The 25,153-nt window shown below is 43.7% G+C and overlaps 1 protein-coding gene across 5 annotated transcripts in view; it reads right to left on the bottom strand.

Annotated features, from left to right (window-relative positions):
* LOC147430914 (protein S-acyltransferase 10-like) overlaps positions 1 to 23,628 on the bottom strand; it is a 70,909-nt gene extending 47,281 nt beyond the window's left edge. For 2 of the 5 annotated variants that reach the window (XM_086493458.1, XM_086493459.1), the window contains exons 1-2: positions 23,443 to 23,628; positions 23,245 to 23,362 (exon numbers count right to left, since the gene is read on the bottom strand). In XM_086493458.1, coding sequence (XP_086349584.1) covers positions 23,245 to 23,362; positions 23,443 to 23,461 — 137 coding nt within the window. In that variant the 5' untranslated portion in view covers positions 23,462 to 23,628. The remainder of the gene's footprint in view (positions 1 to 23,244; positions 23,363 to 23,442) is intronic. The other 3 variants (XM_086493456.1, XM_086493457.1, XM_086493460.1) reach the window with 2 other exon arrangements.
* Between the last annotated feature and the right edge of the window lie 1,525 nt (positions 23,629 to 25,153).

Here is a 25,153-nt window from a genome sequence, read left to right as displayed (position 1 = left end):
TTACAAAAAGAGAGTCCTTGGAAGATAACACCTGCATCCAACTAGTACGCTCCAGATTCGGCAAAATTTCGGCAGCATAACGGTATCGAAATTAATCCGAATCAGTTTCCAAGCTCAGGACTCTATCCCACTGGCGTTATCCCTCAGTCGGGAGCACAAAACAGTAAATTCCAGGTCGCTGTAATTTCTGGTTCAGTCCTGTTTTTGACCTGATTTGGGCACACGACGGTCCCTACACTGTTCCCTGCACCCTGGGCTTGGTGCCCCTTGATTCTGGAAGCATCCCGGGCACAAAACAGTCTCAAAACAGAGTAAAAACAACAAGCAAACAGTGCTGAATTTACTGCGCAATCAAGAGGTTATCACCCTCTCGTGGACCTGCTTTGGTGCAGCAGCTAGCTACACCGGTTCCTGTGCAAAGAGGCTCTTGCCTCGGCATGAAAGCATATTTCCCCACAGCTGTACATAGGTCAAATGAGAAGCCCACTAGTGGAGCATAACATACTGTACGTAGGGGAGAAAGAGAGCAATATGTAGCGTGCGGGGCATCACTCCCGTCACCATACTGTGCATAGAGGGCAAGGTAAGCATTCCATAGCTTCTGTACCTGCTACAATCCACCTGAGGCTGAAAATGGCGCCCCCTTTGTTGATATGCAGCTCGTTTTTGCCTCCCAGAGTGGCAGAATCGCTCACAGGCTGACACGTCGCCCAGTTTCCGAGTTTGGGCTTTCCCTACTAAAAATATCTCAACTGGTGCGTCAGTTGACTTGGCAGCAGAGCAATAAAATGTTCCCCTTGTCATTCCAGAGCTAATGACGCGAACACATTTTCCGGTCAAAAATAGCAGTTCCCTAAATTTTAGGAGATGCTTCCATGGCGTCCCTATCGGTCTCTTGACCATCATTGAAGACTACCGTTTGACCAACATCTACAATGTGGGTTAATTTACTGGCCCCTTTCAACTTATAAAGTTGCAGTGACTTGACGAGTCGCCCAAATTCCAGTTTGGCGCACACGAGCTTCCATACTCATCAGAATTTAGTGCTAACTGGCCCGGGCAGTCCCTGTCTGACCGACCTAGATCCCCGATGTGAGAAACCCATTTGGCTGCAGCCGTTTCACACTGGCCATGCAATGTCCACTTGCACCTTTTCAAGGGTTCCGGGACAAACAAGTAAAAATAAAATAAATATATCTAATACTTATTTATGGAAGGCAACAAGAAAAATACACCTCCTGGTGACACACCCCACCCTTGAAATACTGCAAGCGACCTCGCTTGCATGCCAATAATACATACGGATATCTCCTGATATCACATATATTCTATGATGGGAATCCAAGATATACATGCTTCCAGAAATGTAGCGTTGGACGATTAAACAATCCCACCAACCTGGCTACGACACATATATCAATCATAGAAGTCTTCTAGTGTACTCTTGAGCAGAAACTTCTCTAGCTAAATTCTGTATGGAAAGAGTAGATACAATTGCTTAACTACTCTCTTGAGCATCATGAACCATGCTCTTGCCTTGCTCCAAAAAGGTTGCATCAAGTCACTGTGGCTGCCATTCGAAAGGCTTCAAGATACAATTGCAATAGCTGAGGTGAATCAACCAATTCAGAGTCTTCCATCCATTTGGCATCTAACGATGGATAATTTTTGAACTTCACCAAATAGCGTCTTGCAACTTTTCCTCTAACCTTTCTTTCTTTATGTGCCAATATCTGTTCAGGAACAAGGATTTCATCCAATTCTTCCACTTCGGGTTGTTCCTCATCAAGCATATTCTCTGGCACATCACCAACAAAGGGCCTTAGAAGGCTGACATGAAAAGCATTATGTATTTTCCAGCCTTCTGGTAGCTTTAACCTGTAAGCTACATCGCTGATCTTTTCTGAAATCTGAAAAGGACCATAATATCGCATACTGAGCTTAGGAAACAAGCGTTCCTTGCCTTTCATTTTCCTTAACCTGGCCTTTTCAAAGCGCAAAAGTACCCAATCACCAAGTGAAAATACAAGTTCACGACGGTGACGATCAGCAGCTTTCTTTTGCTTAGCCTGAGTCTTCTGAAGAGCAATCTTTATCTTCCTGTATGTTTCATCCATATCTTGCACATACTTATCTGCCTCAAATATCTTGTCCTTAGTCTGCAAAATGGGCGGGACTTTCTTTCCTCCTTCCACTATCTCAAATGGTGCCTTACCTGTTGACGTATGCACAGTGTTATTGTAAGCATATTCAACCAATGGGAGATGGTGTTCCCAAGTTGCCTTGTGCTCTGAGACATATCATTTGAGGAGGTCCAAGACAATAGAATTTGCCTCTTCTGATTGTCCATCAATTTGCGGATGAAACGAAGAAGAGAACTTTAGCGTAGTGCCCATGTTCTCAAACAATGCCTTCCAGAAAAGACTCGTCATACGTGGATCCCTGTCACTAACAATTGACTGAGGCATCCCATGATATTTAAAGATATTGCTCATGAATATCTTGACCATGTGTTCTGGCTTTATCTTCTTCCTCACAGGAATGAAATGGGCCTGCTTACTGAACCTACAAATGATAGTCCAAATCCCATCATTGCCTGTTTGCGTCCTTGGAAGATCAAAGATAAAGTCCATTGCTATACTTTCCCATGGCCTATCAGGGATCGGCAATGGCTGCAACAATCCCGGTTGCTTTTGTCTGTCAAATTTGACTTTTTGGCATACTAAGCATGATCTTACAAATGTGTCAACATCTTGACGCAAAGCTGGCCAATAGAAGAATGCCTTAACCCCTTTCACTGTCGCATCAATTCCACGATGCCCAGCATAAGGTGGAGCATGACTTTCCATCAAAATCTTTGGCCGTAACTGTTTAGTAACGCATAACTTTCCATGCATCATGAGAAAGTCATTCTTAAGCATATAGTGCTCATGATGTTGCCCATCAACAAGCTGGTCATAGATCCTTGCAAAATCTGAATCTTCAGCATATTGTGTCTTCATTTGGTCTAGTTCACAATGGTACAGAATTGACACTGCTGAAATTTGGGGCTTTCGTGACAACGCATCAGCCACCACGTTCTTTTTCCCTTGCACATGCACAATCTGAAAATGGAACATTGACGAGATGTTTGCCCATCGCATGTGCTTCTCAGACAACTTCGTCTGTGTAAGAAAATATCGCAAGGTTTGATGATCCGTTTGGACAACAAAATCAGCCCCTAGCAAATAGTGTTTCCAACTAGCGAAAGCATGAATTACTGCCAGCAATTCTTTCTCATAGACTTGCAAGTTCCTTTCAGTCTTCAAAAGAATTCTGCTCTCATATGCGACTACTCGGCCATTCTGCATTAGAACTGCACCAAGACTATGGCCACACGCATCACATTGAACCACAAAAGGTTTAGAAAGATCTGGCAAAATAATTACCGGATCTGAAGTCAGCTTCTCTTACAAGTGTTTGAACGCTAAAATTTCCTTGGCTGTCCACTTGAAAGTAACTCCTTTTCCTTGCAGTGCATGGAGTGGAGAAGCAATCTCAACAAAATTTCGGATGAACCTCTTGTAATAGGAACATAAGCCTAGAAAGCTTCGAATGTCATGTACGGACTTCAAGTCTGGCCATGACCTAATTGCTTCCACTTTAGCGGGATCCATGCGTACCCCATCCTTTGAAACAATGTGCCCAAGGAAGTGAATCTCTTGCCAAAAGAACTCACTTTTCTTCGCATTAATGAGTAGCCTATTCTTGCGTAGCTCATTGAAAACTGCGGTCAAGTGATCCCTATGCTCCTATTCAGACTTTGAGTAGACAATCATGTCATCAAAGAAGGTACCCACGAAGTTTCTATGTGGTCGAAAAATTCTGTCCATCATTCCATTAAATGTGGCAGGAGCATTTGTGAGACCAAATGGCATGACAAGAAACTCATAGAGACCAAATGTTGTCCTGAACGCAGTCTTATGGACATCTTCTGGTCTAATGCGTATCTGATGATACCTGCTCTTTAGGTCTATTCTTGTAAACAATGACGCTCCCTCAAGCCGATCAAGAATGTCATCTATCCTCGGTATGGGGAACCTGTTCTTGATGGTATTCTTATTCAAGGCGCGATAGTCAATGCACATGCGCCATGAACCATCCTTCTTCTGCACTAAGAGTACAGGCGAACAAAAAGGGGATGAACTGGGCTGAATCAGCCCCTTCTCTAAAAGCTCGTTGACCTGACCCATAATCTCTTTCTGCTGGGCTGCACTAACCCTGTATGGTGGTCTATTCTGTGGACTAGAACCTGGCACAAGATCTATAGTATGATCCTCAGGTCTCTCAAGAGGTAACTCCCCTGGCAAAGAGTCCGAAAAACAATCACTGAAACCACTCAAAAAAGTTGACCTGTCTTTATCTAAGGTAGACAAATTAGATACAACTTGAGGTACTTCTTTTGCAAAGATCAAGTACGCAGAAAGATGATTCTTTATTACAGATGAAATAGCAGAAGCAGAAACAACTGGAACAGACTCGCCTTTAAGCTTTACATCAAGGACATGAGTCTTTCCTCTATGTACAAGGGTAATCTTTTTGTTGTAAGTATCCACCATAGCATGCAACCTGTAACACCATGGGATACCCAATAACACATCACAGCCCTCAAGCGGCATAATATGAAATTCTTCCGCATCCACATAGCTCTGAATGTGCAGATGAAGCTTTCCCAGAATGGGAGTAACAGGCTCTGAATGTCCTGGGCATGCCAAACCTGCTTCGCCTTTCATACCCATCTCCTCTGCATGAATGCCCAACTTTGATGCCAATTCTGGTGATATGAAATTTGCACGGGCTCCTGGATCAAAGAAAACCAGCATTGTCTGGTCTCTAACTTTGCCCCAAGCTCTGCACAGCTCCGTGGCATCTGTGTTTGGCTGATCTCCAACCAAATCTGGAACAAGTCCTGCACTCGGCTTTGGTTTCTTCCCTTTATGGTCTGACTTATCATCCTTATCCTGTGACTTCTTCTGTGGGCACTCATTTGCAAAGTGTCTTTCCTGTTCACAAATGTAGCATTTCTTGGCCTCCCTAAGAGCTTTCCTTTCTTGAAAAGTTTTGCCAGAAAAATGCCTTTTTTGTCCTTGTCCTCGTCCCGAAGAAGATTTAGACTGCTTCTTGGACGTATCAGCTTCTTCAGTGGAGGGCTTCTTTGCAGGAGACTCAGAAGGCTTTGCTGCAACATTGCCCTTGGCTGAAAACTGTTTGCCCTGGGCCCCTTTCTTGTGGCTATTATCGGAATCTCCCTTCGAGAGATTGTTGGCCACTCTTGCATTCTCTATCATATGAAACATATTCATGACAGTAGTCTTTGTGCAGTAGTCCCTGATTTTCTTGGGCAATCCGCAACAGTACTTCTCAATTTGTTCTGACAAAGGCACAAACCTGTAGGAGGTGACTGGCAACAGTGTGGCCCAAAACCGTTTATTGTACTCTTCAGATTCGCACACTGTTTAGCATTCAAATCGTGCCATTCCGTAGGAACATGTCAGAAACCATACAACTTCGGGCAAAAATTTACTTGAAAGCTTGGCAAGTCCTTGGTAGCTATACATCAACATCTGCATGGCATTGCTTTTGAGAAAAACAGGGCTCGAAACAAATCTTGGATCGTTCTCTTGCAAGTGAGCTTTTTGACTTGTGCCCTGTAAGACATGAGCGGTGAAGACGGGAACGCGCCCAATGCGCGATGTATGAAGGGTGGGAGTGACTAATAAGACCGGGGTCGAGACCCGAAGGTACTCCGAATAAAATTCCAATAGCTTTGTTTGCTCTTTTGTAGGACCAGTATGCTTTCAGAATAGCACACCCTGATGCTCTGATACCATTGTCTCAAGACGGGGACCACGTGCCAATAGAAAAGAACAAACTGAACAGACTTTTAGCACTTCAATAACAACTGAACTGAGAGAGAGAGAGAGAGACGACACAGGACACAGTGGCAGAATCCCACTTCAGAGAGTATTGGCCCCAAACCTTGGCGCCCCTTTCGGTATTTCTTTATATTGCATCAACACAGTACAAGCAGGTACTCCAGGCTCTGCACCTTCTCGAGGAAGCATGCCAGAGAATGAGCCCATGGCCTCATATTTAAAGGCCCTAGGCCCCAAAAGCAGTTTACATGAAAAGCCTTCAAACTAAAAAGCTTCTGGTCCAAAAGCAATGCCAAAAAGCTGCTAACGTAAATCACGGAATTCCGTACAACTGCCACGTCAACAATCACCGCAAGACACAAAAATCCGTACACTCTGCCACGTCCTCATGTCAGTGCAAAATCCGGAGCATTCGTACAACTGCCACGTCATCAATTTTGGCGCAAGTCTTGGGGTGTGTCTGTGGGTCCTGCTTTATTTTTAATTCCTTTATGTCACTCGGGCCCCATCGGACGGGGTCCCCATAAGTTGGTAGGACTTCTTCTTCTGTTACTTGTTCTTCTTAGGGTTTAGTCTCCTCTGCCGGGATCTGCAAGTTGGCTCCATTCTTCAAGGCTTGACATAGCAGTTTGTGACATCCCCCTTCTTGAAAGAAAGTAATCGTCCGCGATTACAGCATATCTGTAAAACAACTAAAGTTAGCTTTAAAAAAATAATACGAGGGTTATTCCGAGGAACAACCAGTTTGCTATTTTTTTTGTTAAGGAGTTGGCTTCTCCTTTCGGCTCTATTGATAAAGGAGTTGGCTTCTCCTTTTGTCCAAATCGAAACTCTTGATATTCTGGCGTAGTAAAATTAGCCATCACACCGAGACCGCACTTTTCTTCCACGGGTGTCTTGATGCACTAAAATTACATACCCTGGCAATCTCATCCAATTAGGAATACTCAGTGGTGAGCACATCACAATGCAACACAAATGCTCACATATGCATGTTACAAGACATAAACATAAAGTCGCCGATGAACACTCCCCCCGCAAATAACCATCCACGTCCGGGCCATGAGCTATTCAATGACTCCCTCATCATTCCTCCCGCAAATAACCTAAAAAGGTCCGGTGCATGACATATAGAGGCATTTTACAACCAAACACCCCCCAGACCGCAGCCTACGTCGTGTAGAGGTGTTGAGAGTAACCATTGCTCAGACTTCTTAATACCCCCCCGTAAATAACCACAAGGGTCTAGGCCATGAGTGAAAACAACACTTTTCAATCATTCAACACTCCCCCCACAAATAACCACAAGGGTCTAAACAAGTATTTTCCAACATCATTTCTTGGTACTCCACCCGGGAGTAAAATCACCAATCATTGAAACCAGTATTAAAACCAGAGTCAAACAGTTCAAATCAGCACCAAGACAGTTGAAAACAAATACCATCCATTTCAAACAAATTTCAAACAGGATCACCAAACAAGTTTTCAAACAAAACTCAAACTTAAAAAGCAATCTCGACATCAGTGGAGCTCGAAAAGTCGACTAACTGTCCATCCCGAAACCAACACCAAAAATTAGGGTTAGGTTCCTTACATAAGGAACTAGTTGACCACACCATGGTCCATAAGCTCTTGGACAAACAGTGTTCCAGTGGCGATGATGGTAGTCCCAAGACATAGCAGTCACACTGGACCTCCAAGGTTATCAACTCGAGAAGAGAAACCTATTGAGAGATGTTAAGAAATTTCAAGATATACTCTGTTAGGGTTTCCATGGCAAGCATTTCAGGATACCCCACTCTGCGAGAAGTTGCACTCCGAAAGAACATGTCAGAAACCAAATAACTTCGGGTAAAAATTTAGTTAAAAGCTTGCCAAGTCCTTGGTAGCTATACATCAACATCGACATGGCACTGCTTTTGAGAAAAACAGCAACTCGAAACAAATCTAAGATCCTTCTCTTGCAAGTGATCTTTTTGGCTTATGCCCTGTAAGACATGAGTGGTGAAGACGGGAAGGCGCCCGATGCGCGATGTATGAAGGGTTGGAGTGACTAATAAGTACGAGGTCGGGACCCAAAGATACAAATAAAATTCGAGTAGCTTTGTCTACTCTTTTGTAGGACCGGTATGCTTTCAGAAAGCACACGCCTGATGCTCTGATACCACTGTCACAAGACGGGCACCACGTGCCAATAGAAAAGAACAAACTGAACAGACTTTTAGCACTTCAATAACAACTGAACTGAGAGAGAGAGAGAGAGAGAGAGAGACGACACGCGACACGGAGTGGCGGAATTCCACCCCAGAGAGTATTGGCCCCAAACCTTGGCGCCCCTTTCGGTATTTATTTATATTGCCTCAACAGAGTACAAGTTGGTACTCCAAACTCTGCACCTTCTCAAGGAAGCATGCCAGAGAGTGAGCGCATGGCCTCATATCTAAAGGCCCTAGGCCCCAAAAGCAGTTTACATGAAAAGCCTTCAAACTCAAAAGCTTCTCGTTCAAAAGCAATGCCAAAAATCTGCCAACATAAATCACGGAATTCCGTACAACTGCCACGTCAACAATCAACACAAGACGGGAAAATCCGTACACCATGTCATCATGTCAACGCAAAATCGGAGCGTTCGTACAACTGCCACGTCATCAATTTTGGCACAAGTCTTGGTGTGTGTGTGTGTGTGGGTCCTCCTTTAGTTTTAATTCCTTTATGTCATTGGGGCCCCATCGGACGGGGTCCCCATAAGTTGTAGGACTTCTTCTTTTGTTACTTGTTCTTCTTAGGGTTTAGGCCCCTCACCTAGGATCTACAAGTTGGCTCCATTCTTCAGGGCTTGACACGTCAACAGTTTGTGACAATCACCCCCTCTTCCACCATACCTTGCGTTTGTGTCTACTGTCTCTCTCTCTCTCCTCTCTCACGTTTCCACACAAGCGCACTCTCACAATTGCGATCATGTCTATAGAGATTTTTTGACTCCTGCATTGTCGTGTGCAAGTAGTCATTCACCTCACGCACTGTCGTGTGTGAGAATCGTTCGGCTCAAGCACTATCATGTGCGAAAATCATCATTTTCAGGGATCCCAATTTATCACTAAGTTCATACTGAACACAGTGGTCCAATCATTCATTCCATTGAATCAGTTGTGATTCATGATTTGTTATCAGGTTCATTCAGCAGCTGTCACTGCTCCATCTCATTCTTAATTCTACTCTTTTTTCAGAATTAACAGATTTTTCATAAAACATTAGTTTTATTCAAATTTAAAATCATCTTCCAAAAAGTCTTATTTTATAGATTCATAAAGCAAAATAATGCTAATTCAAAAATCTGTTTTGGAACAAGTATCGCCTCGTCTTGCTGTTCTTTCAATCTGCCAGTCATCCTCATCCTTGTGCCCTTTTGGGGCACCGTGTAGCAATATGTCCTTGTTCTCCACATTCAAAACACTTTCCTGCTTTGAAATATTCATCTCTTTGGTCTTTTGTGAGAAGGTCGTGTATCTCTTCGTCGATTGTTTCTGCTATGACTTGTTGAAGGTTCATCTGATGGGTAAGAGAAATTAACCCGAATGTATAGCAAATCCCCGCTTCGCATGTCCCATCAACTGTTGTATAGACTCAGACTTCCTTTCGAGACAATAGTCTCGAATTTCTTTTGGAAGCCCACAGCAAAATCATTCGATCTGCTCCTTAAAGCTGATCTTCTTAAAGGATAAAACAGGTAGAAAAATTTCCTAGAATCTTTCACAGTAAGAATCCAAAGATTCTATCTTGACCATCTGAACATGGTTCCAATCAACAATCACGTCTCGATCGTATTCTTGTGTGAGCCATGAAGAAATACAAAGTTTCTTAAATTTCAACCACTTTGTCGGCGCTTGTTTCCTTAACAACAGAGTGGACCACCATGTCTGTGCATTGCCATTGCCTTTCAAAAAGGATGCCGCCCGTCTGATCTTGGAGTGCTCTGTATAGCAGCCTCCAGAAGATGCTATGTCAAACTTTTGGACAAAGGCTAAAGCCTTGGGAGCATCTTGAAACCCTAAAAACAGTGCTCAAACTTTACTACCTGTACTCCCTCTTTGAATTCTTTGGCCTTTTTGCCCTTGTCGTCAAGGAAATCATATTGATTGGCTCTAAAAAAATGCTTTCTTTTTGCATAAACATGTAATCTTTCGTCATTTCTTGCCCTTCCTGTCCTCATAACTCGAGTCAAAAGATGAGGTGTCCGAGCTATCAAAAGATGAGGACGAACTGGGCAATCCTTTGAAGCGTACACGCTTCTTCTGCTTTTTGGCGTTTTCAAAAGTGGATTTTTGACCCAAGTAACCGAGGAAATTAGTTCCCTTGTTACGTTGTTTCAGTTGCTTTTCCGATTGCTTCTTCGTGTCCAGAAGCTGACTGATTTGGGCTTGGACCGCATCATGGAGTTCTTCTTCAGTAAACATTCTCGGAGTAGGAGGCTTCTTGATCGCCAGTTTGATTAGTGGCTCGGTGGTTTTCTGCCACTGAGTATGCACTTCTGCGTTGGATTGCTGAGATAAAAATTTTGCTAATTTTGGGTCCTTCGCAATTTTAATCATCTGCTTCGTTGCCTCGTCAACTAATTGTCGACGTTCCATCTCTTCAATCTCGAACTTAATAGGCCGAGGTGGGCCGTACTCTTCCTCTGTTTGCTCATGAGAATCTTCTTCGTGATCTCCTCCCTCATTAGCAGATGCAGAAGAAGTCAACTGATTCTTGTTGGAATCCATAAGTGATGTGGGATTCATTATGGCTTTATGCCCTGTAAGACGGGAGCGCGCCCGATGCACGATGTATAAAGGGTGGAGTGGCTAATAAGTCTGAGGTCAAGACCCCAAGATTTCAAATATACCTCGAATAACATATTCCAAGAGTGCCCTGTCTGCAATTTGATAGGACCGGTATGCTTTGAGAAAAGCAGACGCTTGATGCCACTGTAACAAACTTGGGCACCCCAAGTCTAGAATCTGTCGCGACACGAGAGAGAATCACTTAAAATACTTCACAACTTTAAAATCACAGTTCAATTTGGTCGACACGGCCCGGCGTAGTTCCATGCCCAGAGAGATTGGCCCCAAAGACTGGCGCCCGTTTCGGTATTTCTTTTATATTAATCTTTGAGCAAAGTACAACTCCCGCACGGTCCTCTGCTCTCAGACTCTGCGTCCAGATGCTCTGAGAAGTGAGACCCTTAGGGCTCTTTTATTCTTACAAGGGATGCCAAAAGCAGAGCCTCAAAATCAAGTTAGACTTAAAAGCAAAAATTCCAAAAGCTTCAAACTTAAAGACAAATAAGTACCCGAAAAGCTTTTGATTCCAAAACTGCCCAAAAAGCAGCCAGCACAATTTACTGAAATCCTTACTGCTGCCACGTCACCCTGTCATCGCAATTTACGAAAATTCATATTGCTGCCACGTGGCACCTGTCAACATAACATCCGATGTTGACGTACAGTTTGCCACGTCATCATTTGTCAGCGTAGTTTGTGGACAGTCCGTACTATTTGTCCACGTCACCACATCTACATGTGTGTGTATTTGTCCGTGTGGCTCTGCCACGTCACCAGTTTGTGAAACATTGTGAAACTTACAAGTATCGAGCAGCTTCAGTCTAAAGGAGACATCATTTAGCTTTTCTTTTATTTGGAAAGGGCCATAATACCTCATGCTAAGCTTTGGAAAAAGCCGCTCCATTGATAGAATCTTTCTCAGTAGGGTCAATGGCATTAGCATCCTCTATACCAAAAATCTCGAGTAAAACTTTGTCAGCCGCAATATCTTGTTGAAGGACTGCAAGTTTAAAGAACACCTAATTTTAGATTCCAGAGTATCTACATTTTGATAACTCTTTTCTGTCACACTCTTCGAAAAAACTAATCGCAAATAGCAAATTTACTAACTGACAACACATCTACAATGAATTTATTTTTATGCTCCTTATTGTCTAGAAATTCCTAATCTTTATCTAGCTACATTAGTTCTTTGTCCATGATGGTGGCACCTAGAATACACGCCTCTTCTGCTTTCTTGCGGATGCAAAAGAAGATTGACGGCCCAAATAACCAAGGTAGTCAGTCCCCTTCTTGCGCTTTTTCACTTGCTTTTTGGATTAATTGTTCGCATCCAAAAGCTGACTAATCTGAGTCTGAACCACCTCCTATAGTTCTTTTTCTGTAAACATCCTCGGAGAAGGAGGTTCCTTGATTGCCGGTTTGATGGGTGGTTCGGTGGCTTTCTGCCACTGAGTGTGCACTTCAGTGATGGATTGCTGAGACAAAAATTGCAAACTAAGGGTCCTCCGCAAATTTAATCATCTGCTTTGTGCGCTCGTCAACCTGCTCTCGACGTTCCATCTCTTGAAGTTCGTACTGAGTAGGCCGAGGTTGCCCGTACTCTTTCTCTGTTAATTCGGTTGAATCTTCTTTGTGATCTCCTCCCCGTTAGCAGATGCAGAAGAAGTCGACTGATTCTTGTTGACAACCATAAGTGTCGCGAGAATAGGATCGGATTTCCCGGTAGAAGAGAAATCGGCCGCGCTCTAATACCACTGTAACAAACTTGGACACCCCAAGTCAAGATTCTACCGCGACACAGCAGAGATTCACTTTAAAACGGTTCACAAAAGACGACACGGCCCGGCGTAGTTTCATGCCAAGAGGTATTGGTCCCAAATATTGGCGCCCCTTTCGATATTGCTTTTTATATGAATCTATGTGCAAAGTACAAGAGCCCATGGGTGCTCACTCTCAGTCTCTGCGTCCAGATGCCCAGAGAAGTGAGTCCTTGAGGCTTATTTCTTCTTACAAGGGATGCCCAAAAGCAGAGCCCAAAAGTTTAACTCCAAAAGCTTTTAAAAATAAAGCAAACTGTCCCAAAAGCTTGCCAACGCTAATTCAACCAACCAAAAGCAACAACGTAATTTTCGAAAATCCGTACGCTGCCACGTCAGCATGCCAACGGAAATTACGGAGGTCACTACCACATCAGCCTGTCGGCGCGTTTTCCAGAGCCTGCTGCCAGGTGGCATTTCTTGCCGCATGGTGTGTGTCTGGGGGCCTGAAATGTCACCAGTTTGTGACACATAATCCACTGTATCATGTCGTTCGATTTGTACACGTGAGGCTTGAATCACTCGTTCCACATGATAAAGCCCGTGTAAAATCACTTCACGTCCATCTTTGAACAAATTAATAGTATGTCCTCAAAAGCTAATTGTTGGATCATATTGAAATAACCAATGCTGACCAAGAATCATGTCGTAGTAAGATAAAGGCATGACTTCGAAATCCGATTTAATCTACATAATTTTAAATATCGAACTGCAACTATCGAACTGTCTCATCACAAGTTAAAATTGAACCATCTGCTAATTCCACATCATATAAGTGAGATGTCATCTGAGTTGGCAAGCCAAGCTGTCGAACTATCCGAGTGCTGACAAAATTATTTGAGCATCCACTGTCCACCAAAACATTGATGGAGGTAATTGAGAGTTCCAAGAAGGCTCAAAACTTGCTTTGTGAGAGGCTCCATAATTGAAGAATCGCATTGAGCATGCTTCATAAGAATAGTCGTATCTGCCAAGACATGAATGTATTGACCACAGATTTTCCTTTATCCTTAGCAAAAGCTGGTTGTTCAAAATTCGATGATGTTTCCGCATTGGAATTTCTTTTCAAATCAGACAGATTTGGTTTCTTGCGTCATTGATACCCTATGGTCACCACCGCAAATTGTACATAATCCATCCTCCTCTAAAATCGAAGAAACATTTGACGAAGAGCCTTGCTGAGTATTGGAATGCCGATCTTGAGAAAAATCGCGTCCTTTACCACGATCAAGTAGAGGAACATTGGAAGAAGATCTGCTTTGAGATTGTCGATCTTGAGAATAGAACCTTGAAGTTGAATAAGGCTCCGTTGCTTGTTGTCCGAACTGAGATTGTTGTTGTTGACTTTGGCTATAGCTTTCTCTACGATCGCGCTGTGAAAAGCGAGCGTTATTTGAAGATCTGTCACCAAGGAGAAAATTCTATGTAGGGCCCCAATTATCGCCAAGATGCTCCATATAGGCAATTGCGGCATCCAAAGTGGTAGGGTTGTACTTGTGCACATCGTCCTTCAGGGTTGGTTCAAGCCGTCATCGTCCTTCAGGGTTGGTTCAAGCCCGTCATTGAAACTGTGTAGTTTATCAGAGGGGCCGAGATTCTGTATCTCCAGAGTTAGTCTCTGAAACTCTATGATGTACGCAGCCAAAGAACTTGTCTAGCTCAGGCGGCGAAGAGAGGACTGGGCATGAAAATCTGCATTGGCAGGTTCGAACGCCTTGCGAATAGCACGCCAGCATTTATCCCAAGAAGGTGTGTGTTTACCATCAACAACCTGTCGTCGCCACCAAAGAAATGTTGTGTCCTTGAGCAGAGAACTAGCAAGTGCAACTTTTTTACTCTCTACTAAGTCCATGTTGGGCAAGTAGACCTCCATTTTGAATAGCCATTATTCTAGCATGCGCTTGTCGCAGCAACCATTAGGTTTAACATCAAGCTTCTTCTTCTGTGCAGCATTAAAAATTTTATAAAGTAATTGAAGTTCGTGATTGTCTACCTCATCAGTTGGATCTGGTTCGTTTTGTTCGTCCACTGAAGCTTCAGGAGAAGGTGGTGGAGTAGCAACATTAGTCCGAGAAGCAATAGGACGACCTCGAGAAGTGTTTTGCGTCTACATCTTATCCAAGCGAGTGTGAAGTGATGCAAGGCTTGTGGAAAGTGTGGCCATTTGCTCCTTGCTAAGAGTAAAGGCATCATTTGATTGACCTTCTCTGTCCTGAGAAGTCGGCATGGTTACACCTCAAAGAGAATAATAATGTAAGGTACAGCGGAAGTGAATGTTGAACTTTGCTCAAGATGAGTGCTCCGAACTGTGCTCAAGGTTCCTTTTACTTACGGAAGGGAGAGCCTTCCATTCCTATAGTGAGAGAGTGCAAATGATCACAAACGAAGTGAATGACACTGTGAATAAAGATGCTGAGACTGAGAGATAGAGAGAGAAGAATACGACACCAGAATGTTGTCAAACCCTCCTCCGAAGGCCCCACTCTCTATGGCAAGAGCGGTCTACTTATGATTGCACAAATCTCTACAATGCTTGAACTTGTCGATGATGTCAACGACGATGAAGACGACGACGAGACGGACTGAAATTTGAAAACGCTAAGGGCTGAAATCTGCAAATCTTTATCTGCTGAATTCTGACTCTATGTCGGTGATGATGTCGATGACGACGACGACGAGCTGAAAACGCAGATGCTGAAATCTGCGTTTTCCGGGCTGAAATTGCGAACTTTGTGGGATCTGACGGTGCGGTGAGGATCGGGAGGTGTAATCTGAAAGGTTCGGGGGTTCTACTGCGGATTCTGACTGCTAAAAACTAAGAACATTGGTCCTTCTTGACAACACTGCAAAACGCTGAGGTCCAGGCTTATCCAAAAACGCTAGGCTGAATTCTGTCTCCTTACAAAAACGCTAGGGCTTTTGTTGGTTCTGCTGTCGCCGGTTGTCTTGCAAATGCAAAATGCTAGGCTGCTTTGTTGTTCTACTGTCGCGGAGAATCTGCAAGTGCAAAAACGATGGCTTTTGCTCTGGATGAAAAACGCTAGGTCTCTGCTTGGCAAAAATGCTAGGTTGGTCCTGGGGGGGTTCTGCTGAGAAGGTGCATGTTGAGCAAAGGTGCTCTTGCTGCCTCTTCTGTTAGAAAGTGCTAGCGCTAGGGTTTCTTATATACAAGCTTATCAAATTTACCCTACCTAGTTCCCAACAAAAGTCACTTAAAATTAATAAGTGAAAAATGTCAAAAATAGGGAAAATAGGTCTATGCACTCTAAAAATGCTCCTCATGGGTTCTGATGGAAATCTGATGATCATGCTGTGTGCAACCAGAGGATATGCATCTAATCTAAGTGTATGGACATGCAAGGACTGCGAACAGACTCGCAAAGGTGCCAGATCACTTCCTATTCTAGATTGACTGAACTGAACTGAACCCATGTCATGAAGTAGCTTGTCCACGTACACATAGGGTTAGATGTGCACGTGGCATCCCCTCCTTTTCAAAGTGAGGTACTGGTACCGAACTGTATGGCGTCGAGGGAAATCGCCAACAGCGTCTGGAATCCTGGAAAGGACTCTTCGTCGGCCCACTCTGATGCTAGGTCGTGCGATACTTGAACTTCATAAAGGTCTGCAACGCTTGCTTCTTTGGGCCGCGCCGAAAAAGACAAAAAGTCTTATGTGGCTCCTTCAATGCGTCAACTTGGTCGATAGTCATGCTTCTTCCTTCTTCAAGAATCTCCGAGGCTGAAAATTCTTGAAACCACTTCCAACACAAAAATATGAACATACCCATTCCATGTAAAGTGACTGGAAAAATACTATTCCTTTGAAAAAACTGTGCATGCAATGCACATGAACATAGAGACGGAGTGCCAAACCGTTCATCAAACACACGCAAACAATGAGATCGAATCTTGACTTTCTGATCTAAATCAATCAACTGTGGCAAAACACAATGGAAATGCCTATGCTTGATGCTCAATCTTTCTTGTGCTCTTTCTGAAACTGTGTCATGCCAAGGAAGAGACATGTAATTTGAATTCCTTGGGTACAAACATTTCATCTTTTCATGAATCATCCGCATACATCTGTGCTCATTCATGAGTGAATCGTGCTCAACGTGCAATATGTCATGCCTATGAAAAGGGACCACATAAGGACGGTGACTTAAATACAGGAAAGCATCAAGAGAGTTTAATGCTCTCAAATTAGACGAGGACTGCAAATTTTCCACTTATGCCTGCCATTAGAGCCTTTTGAAGCTAATTAGGAAGGAAGCATCTTGCAAAAAATCCCTGCCTGGCGTGCTTGTATTTCCCAAATAGAGTAGAGAGAGGTTATCCTCTCACCTTCTTGCCTTACTACTCCTTTTCTTGCCGAGCTCTGACTCTTGCCGAGCTCCGACTTGTTACCCAAGCCGAGCCCCGTTACCCACTGTTCCGTTTCCCCTTCCTCGTCTTGCCAACTTCCGCCTTCGCCAAGCCGCTTCAATCTTTCTTTCTTGCTTACCTTCTTCTGCTCAATACCTTTCACTCATTCGCTTTTCTCTTCTTATTTGAATGTCGAGAGCAAGAGATCCTGAGCCCCTTCTTCTTCTTCTCAAGCTATTCCCCACCTTCTCCTTCCCTCGTTACCTTTGCCGCTTATCCTTGCACACCTTGGTCGAGGTTGAGGTCGAGGACGAGAGAGAGAGACCACCTTAGTTCTTGCATTCTTTAAGAGAGAGAAAGAGAGAGACTGCGAGAGAGCATTGAGCTCCTCTTCCCCAAGATTACCCTTGCCGAGATCAAACTTCCACCTCTCGTGCTCCTCCTTCACCGCCAAGCCTTACTCCGCCTTCGTCGCCAAGCCGACTCCTTCTACGTTCCTTTCACCAAGCCAAGCTCCCAAGCGCCAAGCTCCTCTCCTCCTTCACCGCCAAGCCTTGCTCCGTCTTCTTCAGCAAGCAGACTCCTTCTACGTTCCTTTCACCAAGCCGTGCTCCCAAGCGCCAAGCTCCTCTCCTCGCCTTGCTCACGTTACCTCAATACCCAGCAACCATTTGTATTCGAATTCCACTTTGGCTAATCATTAGCAACTTAAAACATTCCGATTGTCAATTTTTAAGCATTTAAAGTGTCGCCAGAGTCTTTTGCCTTGTGTTGTGCATCTTGTCTCTCTTATTTCCCACAACGAGCAACCCGGTGCTGACCCGGCTCACCTCGCGAACCCATTAACCCCGACACCGTAACCACAATCCTCTGCAAGTGCAACACCCCTTTCCACTCAAAAGTGATGGTATCTGGAAACACTGTGGAAGAGATAGTAGCCACCTTTAGTGATGTCATATATGTTTGGATCTGCGCAAAGCGTACGAATGGTATGCCAAAGATAGAACCCATCTACCTCAACATGTTTGGCAGCCAAAACTGCGGTAGCAGCTCTGGGAAAGATATTTTACTTGGATATTCTCTCTCTCTCTCTCTCTCTCTCTCTCTCTCTCTCTCTCTCTCTCTCTCTCTCTCTCTCTCTCTCTCTCTCTCTCTCTCTCTCTCTCTCTCTCTCTCTCTCTCTCTTCTTGTGCTACATGGACATGCTTCTGCTACAATCTAGCCTCAGTCTTAGCTTAGGACCTAGCCTGGCACCTTTGTGAGCCTCTAGCAAGACGTGCATGCCCAAGCCAGTCATAGTTGCATACCCTCTCTTGCACAGTATAGCATTTTCAGGATGTAGGTGTTTTGCGCCTTCCAGAGCCACTTTTCCACCTATTGTTATCTAGAATCCTAGGAGGAATAGTACCAACAATTTTGTGAGCCTGTTTACAGGACCTGCATGTCCGGACGAGTCCATTAGATTAGGTTCTCAGTTTTAGAACCCTCTTGCATAAATGGATTGTACAAGCGTTTTGGTAGATGTTACTACACTACGGTGATCATCTAGTATGACGTGCATGTAGTTTTAGATAGAGGAATCTGACGAGCTATTTCCCACGTCAATCGGATTCTTGGTTGGGCAGATGTGTGACAGTTTCACCTAGAAAACTTTGCCGAAGTCAAGTATCTTAATAAATCATTTTAGTGATTTATTTTTATAACTGTCTTCTAGTTTTGCCCTACCTAAGCCTTCACAAGATCTTAAGCCCAATTTTGCTCTATAAAGGGAGGCCCCCAGCTAGCAATCTCATTATTGACAACTAGCACTCTCCTCTCTGCTTCAAATCAGCCCTAGCCTTTTGGGAGATAGTGCAGCCAACGTTTTCAAATTTCAGCTCATCTTCCTCGCTAAAAAAGACTCGGATCTACTTTTGCTAGTTTCCGGTTGCAGTCCGGTACTTGAGCAGCCCATTGAGCCTCTCGGCCATTCCCTCACTGCATGGAGTGCTCCCATTGTTGCTCATCATCAGCATCGTCAAGATCTGTGTTTTCAGCCCTTCATTCCTCTCACATCGCAAGTGCAAATCAGCCCCAGATCTACTCCTTGGTGGCCATCAACAACCCCTCATCGAAACGGATACAAAATTGCATCAAATCAGCCCAGGAGGTGCTTAACTTGAAGAGTTATTGCGGCGACATTCCCCATTCGAGTCAGTAGAGTCTGCACTTGAGGTATTTCATGTGTGTACATTCCATTTATGCAATCAAAAGCAAATACCACATTGGCAACGATGTGGGCGGCATTTGAGAGGGTTGGTTGGGAGCCCATTGGGCGTCATTCTCCTCTTTTCTCTCTCTCTCTCTCTCTCTCTCTCTCTCTCTCTCTCTCTCTCTCTCTCTCTCTCTCTCTCTCTCTCTCCTTACACATCTCTACCTCTCTCTCGTTCCCTCTCTTCAGGGAAATAAAAAGAACCATCATTCAAACTAAAAGCAATCATTAACACAAGGAAATACGTAAATATTTGTGGAAGTGTAAAACCTAGATCTTCACCATTTCAATTCCGATGCGCCCGACAGTCATCGAGATCAAGCTCTCTAAAAACATGTATACATGTTTAACATCTTTCAACACCAGTGAAGAACCATGAGGAAATGACAAATGGACTTCTCTCGCACGGACAACTTCGCATGACTAATCACCTAATCTCAACAAGCCCTTTCTCGTGGCATCATAAGATGCGAACCACTCCCAATGTGAAGTATCGGCCCAATAATACGGTGCCCTATTAATCGTGGCAAAAGCACGCAAGATCTCACATAACCAAGTATCCTCAAAGGGGCGGCACATAGGCACAAAGAAGCCCTCACTAACAATAACCTCGACATTAACCCAGAAGATGAAAACTCAAACAAGAGAAGCAATAGCCAGATCCTTCTGCTCCCTTAACTATTGAGCTCCTCTACACTTCCTCCTGCCAGCAATGTCTCTCCAATGCTAGAAAAATGCAGCCGCCCTCGCTGAAAATCAGCCTTCCATTACACCCTCAACATCAGCTTCCCTGAGCTTTGATACCATGTTAGAATGCATGATGCAAAGACTCTCACAAGCACAAGCCAAGTCAAAATGAGGGAGGCAAGAGAGTGTGATCTTGTCTACAAAGAGAACCAAAAAATGCAGCTTATGTGGGAGAAAGTGTTTTGTCACCCCAAGCTATTCTTGTCCAGAGGGGTGCATGTGATCTGGAGGTGGGCCATCTATAATACCCAGGCTGCCCCACAGAAAAACAATCCCCACAACCTGATAAAATAGCAGCAAGAAGCGGCACTTAATAAAAGAGGGAGCTGCAAACCCTGCAAATAGTGGCCTCTAGGCTCCAACACACACACACCCCACCACATACACTGAAACACATGACCTTCAAACAATAGAAAAGGATTCTTTTCTCAGCAAAACTCTACATGTTACTAAAACAAATTATGTTAAGTACAAAATATGAGATTGCCTACCAAACCACGTGACCTTTAAAGAGTAGAAAAAGGAATAAGTTATTAACAAAATAACTCCACATTGTTACTAAAACTAAGTCTGTTAAGTACAAAATATGAGGATCTTGTTAATTAACCATGCATCCCAAACTCAGCTCACTAAACTTACCTCTTGTATTCTTCACTCAAAGTAATAGAGACTTATGATCCCTCCATTTTGCATGGAGACACTTGTATATACATGTGTCAAGTGCAGTTGAAGCGTTTAAGGATTTTAACTCAGATCTAGTCCTTCGCACAAACACAAGGCTACTTTACTTCACTTGAGAGAAACTAAACGCAATGAAAGGGAGAGGCAGAGAGAGAGAGAGAGAGAGAGAGAGAGAGAGAGAGAGAGAGAGGGAAGAGAAATGTCACGTAACACATCCCAACCCTATGTGTCCGTGGACAAGCTACACCATAACAGGGTTTCCGTCAAGTACAGTCAAGTTAGATTAGAAGTGATCTGGCACTTTTGTGAGTCTATTCATAGACCGTGCATGCCCAGTCACTTAGAGTAGATGCATATCCTCTGGTTGCATAAGCATAAGCATAAGCATTTCCATCAGATTCCATCAGAGTCAGTTTGGGGATATTTCAGATGACTTTATCCCATTTTTTCCTATTTTTGACATTTTTCACTTATTTATTAAGTGACTTTTGTTGGGTTCTCAGTAGGGCAAATTCGGTAAGTTAATTTATAAGCAAACCCAAGTTAGCACAAATTGGCAGATGAGCACAGACATAGCAGGCTTCCCCAAGTAACACGTGTCCCACCCTCTCTCAGCAAGACCCTCTCCAATCCCTTGGTGAGGCCCTCCCTTCCCTTGGCGTTTCCAGGATCAGCATTGCCATCCCTCCACCCTCAAGCCTGGCGTTTCCATCATTCCCTGGCAGCAGCCCTCAAGAAGTACTAACGCCAGCCAGCAATCAGTATCAGCCAGCGTTTTTGGGATCGTTAAGGACCAGCTTTTGCAGCGTTTTTGTACCAGCCTTTGCAACGTTTTTGAACCTCCATTGGGCAGCGTTTTTCAGTCTAATACCCCTGCTGTGGTAGCGTTTTCAGCCAGGTTGTCAACACCAAAAATGCAGCTTAAAGGAGCCGAAAGGAGTAGGGTTTCCACAGCGTTTTTCACTCAGGATTTCAGTCGACGAAGCAGTCCAATTCAGCCATATACAGCAGAGGAAAAAAAACAGCCAATTCAGCCCCGAAAGTGGCACAGTTCTTCAGCTTTGCCCCTTTGCGGACAGCAGATAAAGAAGTCTCTATTTCAGCCCTGAAATCTTCATCGTCTTCACCGACATAGTTCCCATTGCATCAATCCATTGCATTAGCATTGTACGCATTTGTGCAATCAAGTAGACCACTCTCGCCGACAAGAGTGGGGCCTTCGGAGGACGGTTTTACAACCTCCTGGTGTCGTATCTCTTCTCTCTCCTTATCTCAGTCTCATTCACTTGCACGCACAATCCATTCATTTTGTTCGTGACCACGGCACTCTACGGACGGAAAGCTCTCTCTTTCCCTAAGAACTAAAAGGAACCTTGAGCAGTAAAGATCACTACTAATCTTGAGAAAATACAACATTTATTCCGCTGCACCTTACAAGAAATGAAACCACATGTCCAGTCCCAACCACCCTCAAGGGCCTCCTTGCTTTGTTGCCTAAGCAAGTAGTTGCTCTAAATTACTTGCACAAATGCTGAATACCGAGTGCTTCGTGTTAATAATTTGCAGAAACCGTTGGCGCATGATGGTAATGCAAAACACTAGGCTATATCTAATGCAAAATGCTGATGCTAATGTTGAAATGCTGAATACTAAGTACTTCATGCTAATGATTTGCAAAAATGCTAGAGGATGATGCTAAAAACGCTAGGCTATATCTGATGCAAAACACTAATAATGATGGGGTGTTAGCGATGGAAACACTAGGTGCTGGGGTGTTGTGGGCGATGCATGCCCCAACGGGTACTAGGGTTCCTATCTCCTAAAAACTAAAGGCCAAGTGACTCTTTTATATGATTTTTTGCCATTTGTCCTACCTATTTTTTATAAATGTCATGTCAAAGTCACTGATTAATAAATGACTTAAGTAATTGTTCATATGTTTAAGTGATTGTATCGTGCAAGTGAGGGTATGCAACTATGACTTGCCTGATCATGCACATCCTTCTAGAGGCTCACAAGGTGCCACGCTAGATCCTAAGCTAACTAAGACTCACGTTGACATGCAACAGTAGCTTGTCCACGTGGCTCCAATGTAATGCACACGTAACAACATGATAATGAAGATCTCACGATCAAGAAACAATAGAGAGTAGATGACTTTTAGATTCAATGGTGGTTGTAAGAGGAATCACTTAAAAAAAGAAGTACACTAAGGCATAGCTTTTAGTAGGGACTTGAAAATAGACAAACCATGTTATGACATCTCCTGAGCTGTGTGTTCTTGATAGCAACAAATCCCATACACACATGATAGCAAACCTTGTGTGCACATGATAGCAAGGGCCATTCTTCATACCCATACAACGACTTGTGGTGTTTAAGATTCAATCATGGTAAGTTTCAATCCACCATCACTTGCTTCATGCAATAAGCAACGTTGCAGATATACACTTTCAAATCCGGAGTTAAAGTAGAAAAATCCAAATGAAATTTATATGTTTGCTCTCGTCAGTAAATACTTGTTGATGCTCCCATTACCCTTGGCAAGGATGGTTGGATTCATGAGTTGATAAACTAACTCTCTCTCTCTCTCTCTCTCTCTCTCTCTCTCTCTCTCTCTCTCTCTCTCATTGTGACACATACCATGGATGTTGTAATACTGATTGCCTGAGTTCCGAGTTCACAGCAAACAAAACAGCCACATAGAGAAGGTGCAGAATGAGCATGCCGAGCCGGCCACCCCAAGACGGTGAAGGTGATGCTACAGCATGTCAAAAGAAAGCACCGATTCACGAGTAAGGTCAGACCAGAGAAATGCTGAAAGAGAAGAAAAGAGCATACACTGTGGGGAGCTCGCCATAGCTGTGTACACGAATTCCGCATCGAGTCAACAGAAGCTGAGAAACGACGCGCGCGCTTTGCCAGGTGCGTGCTCATAGTAAAAGCGTGCAGTGCGTGCGCCTCGTCATTACATCGCAGTGTTGTTGATTTAGAGCCGAGGCTTGTCCACTAGTGACATTTGTGGTATGAAGGCCCGGTTAAACTGCACACGGCCAAGCCACGGAATAGTAGCAAGCACATGGTCAACCCATTGGCCAAAATGATAGACAGGGTCCAGAAATCCCCTCTCACATTTTGGACGAGTGGCAATACGCCACTTCAACCGCACGCTCTTGTGCTTTGTGTTCTTATGTGCAGTCTGAATGTTCTCTAAGAAAACTAGTGTTATGTCCTACCCGGTCAGTCTATCCCACTCCGATGCCTTCAGAAGTCGTTTGTGGTTTAACAATTAGGGAGAATAATTAAGTCTTCCACTTGTCACACCTCGGCAATCTAACCTCCACCACGCACACTATTGTTTTCCAGTAGCCCATCACTATTAATTTGATTGTGAAATTGTTTGCCCATGTCAACACCCTACAGTATGCCAAACATGAAACACCCTTTAGCATGCATTCATAGGCAATTGCAGTTAGAGATAATTATTAGATTTGCATCCATTAAAATTCACCAAAACTTCCTTGCATTGCCCATGTTGCATATACATTGCAATAAGTACAGTTTAAGAGATAATAACCTAGACTAGGATCTCGTCAAAAACTTGTTGTGCTTTTTGAAGTACACCTCACAATTGGAATTAGGGTTGCAAGGACGCACAAAGACACACAACAAAGAGTATATTGCTTGATACGCAAATAGAAAGATAAAATAGTCCTAGAGTGATGGGAATATATTCAATGCACAAGGAAAAACCCCTTTTAGTGAGGGAAAAAGTGCCACTATGGCCCTAAGTATGTTCACACACATCACTACCACACATATGGTAACAAACCTCCCTTGGGAGTGATGTAGTGAGAGCTGGCACATAGTGTACAGGGGAGTGTCATGCCCTAAGGACATGATCAATCCATAAAGGGAAGCTTTCTGGAAAGCTATGAACTTCTCAAGAGGGAATGCCTTTGTGAATACATCTGTAATGTTGGTTTTTGTCGGCACATAAGCCAAGCCGATCTCTCCTGCTAAGAGCCTTTCTCTGAGTAAAGTGCCACTCAAGAAGTAAGATCCTTTTGACATCCTATCAATGCTTAGACCTTGGGCTATACATAAATATGTTGACGTGTGAGACTAAAAAACTGAATACCTGGCCTAGTATTGCATACATAAATAAGGCATCCAAAAGTACTCAATCAGAGTGACATCCGCAAGATCTCTAGCATCATGAAGTGTTTAACTTTGGCAAACTTAAGTAGAAAATACACAGATTGCTAAACATCCGCGTACACAGAAACAAGACACGAAAACCCTTCTCCTTCATTGCTTGATGCAGAACAAGATTACAAGAAGTTATCTAGGAAAGCTGAACGGCATAACTTTCGAGGTCGCATAAAACTTCCAAGACAGCCACACGAATAATAAGTACAAAGCAGACTTTTGACTTACAAATGGGAAATAGGTAATGGCTAAGTATGCCTTTAACACACGCACTAGCTGGTGGCTTGAAATTTTTACAAAATTTGACCCGACACTCACAATCCCTTTATCTGAAATCAAA

This window comes from Adiantum capillus-veneris, chromosome 21, assembly GCF_014529385.1.
Source record: "Adiantum capillus-veneris isolate H3 chromosome 21, ASM1452938v2, whole genome shotgun sequence".
In the NCBI taxonomy this organism is placed as follows: Eukaryota; Viridiplantae; Streptophyta; class Polypodiopsida; order Polypodiales; family Pteridaceae; genus Adiantum; species Adiantum capillus-veneris.
The sequence above is the reverse complement of the archived record's forward strand: the minus strand, read 5'-3'. Positions and strand labels throughout refer to the sequence as shown.